Source organism: Egretta garzetta, unplaced genomic scaffold (assembly GCF_000687185.1).
Source record: "Egretta garzetta isolate BGI_Z169 unplaced genomic scaffold, ASM68718v1 scaffold219, whole genome shotgun sequence".
Taxonomy (NCBI): Eukaryota; Metazoa; Chordata; class Aves; order Pelecaniformes; family Ardeidae; genus Egretta; species Egretta garzetta.
This window is the reverse complement of record NW_009260671.1, coordinates 58,093-60,666: the sequence shown is the minus strand read 5'-3', so window position 1 is coordinate 60,666 and position 2,574 is coordinate 58,093. Positions and strand designations below refer to the sequence as shown.

Sequence of the window (2,574 nt, the reverse complement as noted above, 5' to 3'; positions counted from 1 at the left end):
CCCAGACACCCGGGGGGCAGCCAGAGCCGCCAGCTGTGGAGACCACCCCCACCACGCTGCCCCAGAAGCACAAGGGAGCTGTGCAGAAGGCAGAGGGGGCGGCGCAGGCAGATGTCCCCCCAGGGGTCCTCCAGGCCCCCGTGCCCCGTGAGGAGGGGCCACGGCCGGACCCTGAGCTCCAGCCCAACATCACCATCTGCGTGCCCCCGGAGCTGATGTTCACTCCCCCTCGGACTGTTGCCTCACCCCACACAGACACCCCTGCCCGGGGCTCCCCCGTGCCCCCCAGGGACACAGCCCCCCTGCCTCAGCCTCCATCCCCTTCCAAGGTCTCCCCCATTTCCCCAGTGTCAACCACCCCCAGCTCAGCTCCCACGCTCTCTCCCACCTCCAACGCTGTGCCCGCACGGAAGATGCCCCCCTACATGGTTACCTCCTTCGTTTCCATGCCCCCCGCATCATCCTCCCCACAGGAGCCCCCCACCACTACCCCATCCTCCAAGGAGCCCCCGGCTGAGAGCGGGACCCCAGGGGCGAAGGACGGCACGGCGCTGCGGCAGGGTGTGCCCCAAAAGCCATACACCTTCTTGGATGAGAAGGCGAGGTGAGGAGCAGTGGGACGGGATGCGCTGCTGGGGGTGTGTCCCCCCCCCAGCACCCCATGCCAGGGATGCTGAGCGCCACCCTGTGCTGCAGGGGCCGTTTCGGGGTGATCCGGCTGTGCAAGGAGAATGCCACGGGGAAGCACTTCATGGCCAAGATCGTGCCCTATGAGGCAGAGAGGAAGCAGAGCGTGCTGCAGGAGTACGAGATCCTCAAGGCGCTGCACCATGAGCGCATCATGGCCCTGCACGAGGCGTACATCACCCCCCGCTACCTGGTGCTCATCTGTGAGAACTGCGCCGGCAAGGAGATACTCTACAGCATCGTGGACAGGTATGGGTGGGTGCGGGGCTGAGCAGTGACGGCCACCGGCACGGGGCTGCCCCCTGATGCCATTTGCCTCCAGGTTTCGCTACTCGGAGGACGATGTGGTGAGCTACGTGCTGCAGCTCCTGCAGGGCCTCGAGTACCTGCACGGCCGCCGCATCGTGCACCTCGACATCAAGCCGGACAACGTCGTAGTCTCGGGCATGAACGCCCTCAAGATCATCGATTTCGGCAGTGCCCAGACCTACAACCCCCTCGTACTGCGGCAGCTGGGGCGGCGCGTTGGCACCCTGGAGTACATGTGTGAGTGGGGCACCGGGGGTGCAGTGGCACGGGGACAGGGCATGTTTGTGCCCAAGGTGTGCACGTGTGCCTGTGCCCTGCGGGGGCTTGGGATGGGTGGGGGGAGTTGAGGTGTCCTCGGGGAAGCTGGGGGGTCTTTGGGGTGCTGGGGGTATCTACTGAAGGCTTCTGTAGGATTGCTGGGCTCAGTGAGAGAGTTGGGGTGAAGGTGCTGGGCTCTGTCAGGGTATTGGGGTATCAGGGAGGGGTGCTGGAGGGTGCAGTGGTGGGGTGCTGTGGCTGCTGTGGCGAGTGTTGGGGATGCTGCGGGTGCTGGGGATGCTGGGGGTGTTGGGGCTGGGCCCCCCGGTGCATATGACAGTCCTGCTCCCCTGCCCGCAGCGCCGGAGGTGGTGAAGGGTGACCCGGTGGGCTCCGCAGCAGATGTCTGGGGTGTCGGCGTCCTCACCTACATCATGTAAGAGGAGGGGCTGGGGGGACGAGCACCCTGAGGTGCAGTCAGCCCCACCCAGGGCTCAGTGCCACAGGGGACACCAGGCTGGTGGTGGGCTGGGGGACGCTGTAGCCTTGCAGACCCTTCCCAGCTGGACATGGGGATTGAGATGCTGGCCAGCTCTGGCTGTTCCAAACCAGGGATGGGTGGGTAGGGGGTCCCGGGTGCCCTCCCATCACTGCCCCCCCCCAGTCCATGCCTCCCCCTTCACCCTCACAGGCTCAGCGGGCGGTCGCCATTCTTCGAACTGGACCCCATCGAGACGGAGAACCGTATCCTGGCAGGGCGCTTTGATGCCTTCAAGCTGTACCCCAATGTCTCGCAGAGCGCTGCCCTCTTCATCCGCAAGGTCCTTGCTGTCCACCCCTGGTGAGTGGCTGGCCCAGGCAGGGGAGGACACGTGGCCCTGGACTGTGGCCATGACTGGGCCAGGCGGGCAGCTCCCTCTCCCACAGGGACCCTCCAGACATCATCAGTGGGACCCTGGGGTCCACCCCTGTTCCTGGAGAGGGCTGGGATCTCCTGAGGCCAGGACCCTGAGGTCCACCCCTGGTCCCAGAGAGCGCTGGGATCTCCTGAGCCCAGGACCCTGGGGTCCATCCCTGCCCTCGGAGAGTGCTGGGACCACCTGGGTGTTGCGGGGCAGGGGTGGTAGCTGGGTTTGGGGGGGTGTAGCGGCAGTGGGCACCCCGCGGCCCCTGACTCGGCACTGCCCCTGCCCCAGGAGCCGCCCCACAGTCAAGGACTGCTTTGCCAACACCTGGCTCCAGGATGCCTACCTGATGAAGCTGCGCCGCCAGACCCTGACCTTCACCACCAACCGCCTCAAGGAGTTCCTGGTGGCGCAC

General features: G+C 66.2%; 1 protein-coding gene across 1 annotated transcript in view; it reads left to right on the top strand.

Annotated features, from left to right (window-relative positions):
• The window catches only part of SPEG (striated muscle enriched protein kinase), a 63,869-nt gene that overhangs the window by 58,858 nt on the left and 2,437 nt on the right, over positions 1 to 2,574 (top strand). The window contains 6 exon segments of the mRNA XM_035901117.1: positions 6 to 604; positions 697 to 936; positions 1,010 to 1,233; positions 1,615 to 1,690; positions 1,946 to 2,095; positions 2,451 to 2,565. Of these exon segments, the coding sequence (XP_035757010.1) occupies positions 6 to 604; positions 697 to 936; positions 1,010 to 1,233; positions 1,615 to 1,690; positions 1,946 to 2,095; positions 2,451 to 2,565 (1,404 nt within the window).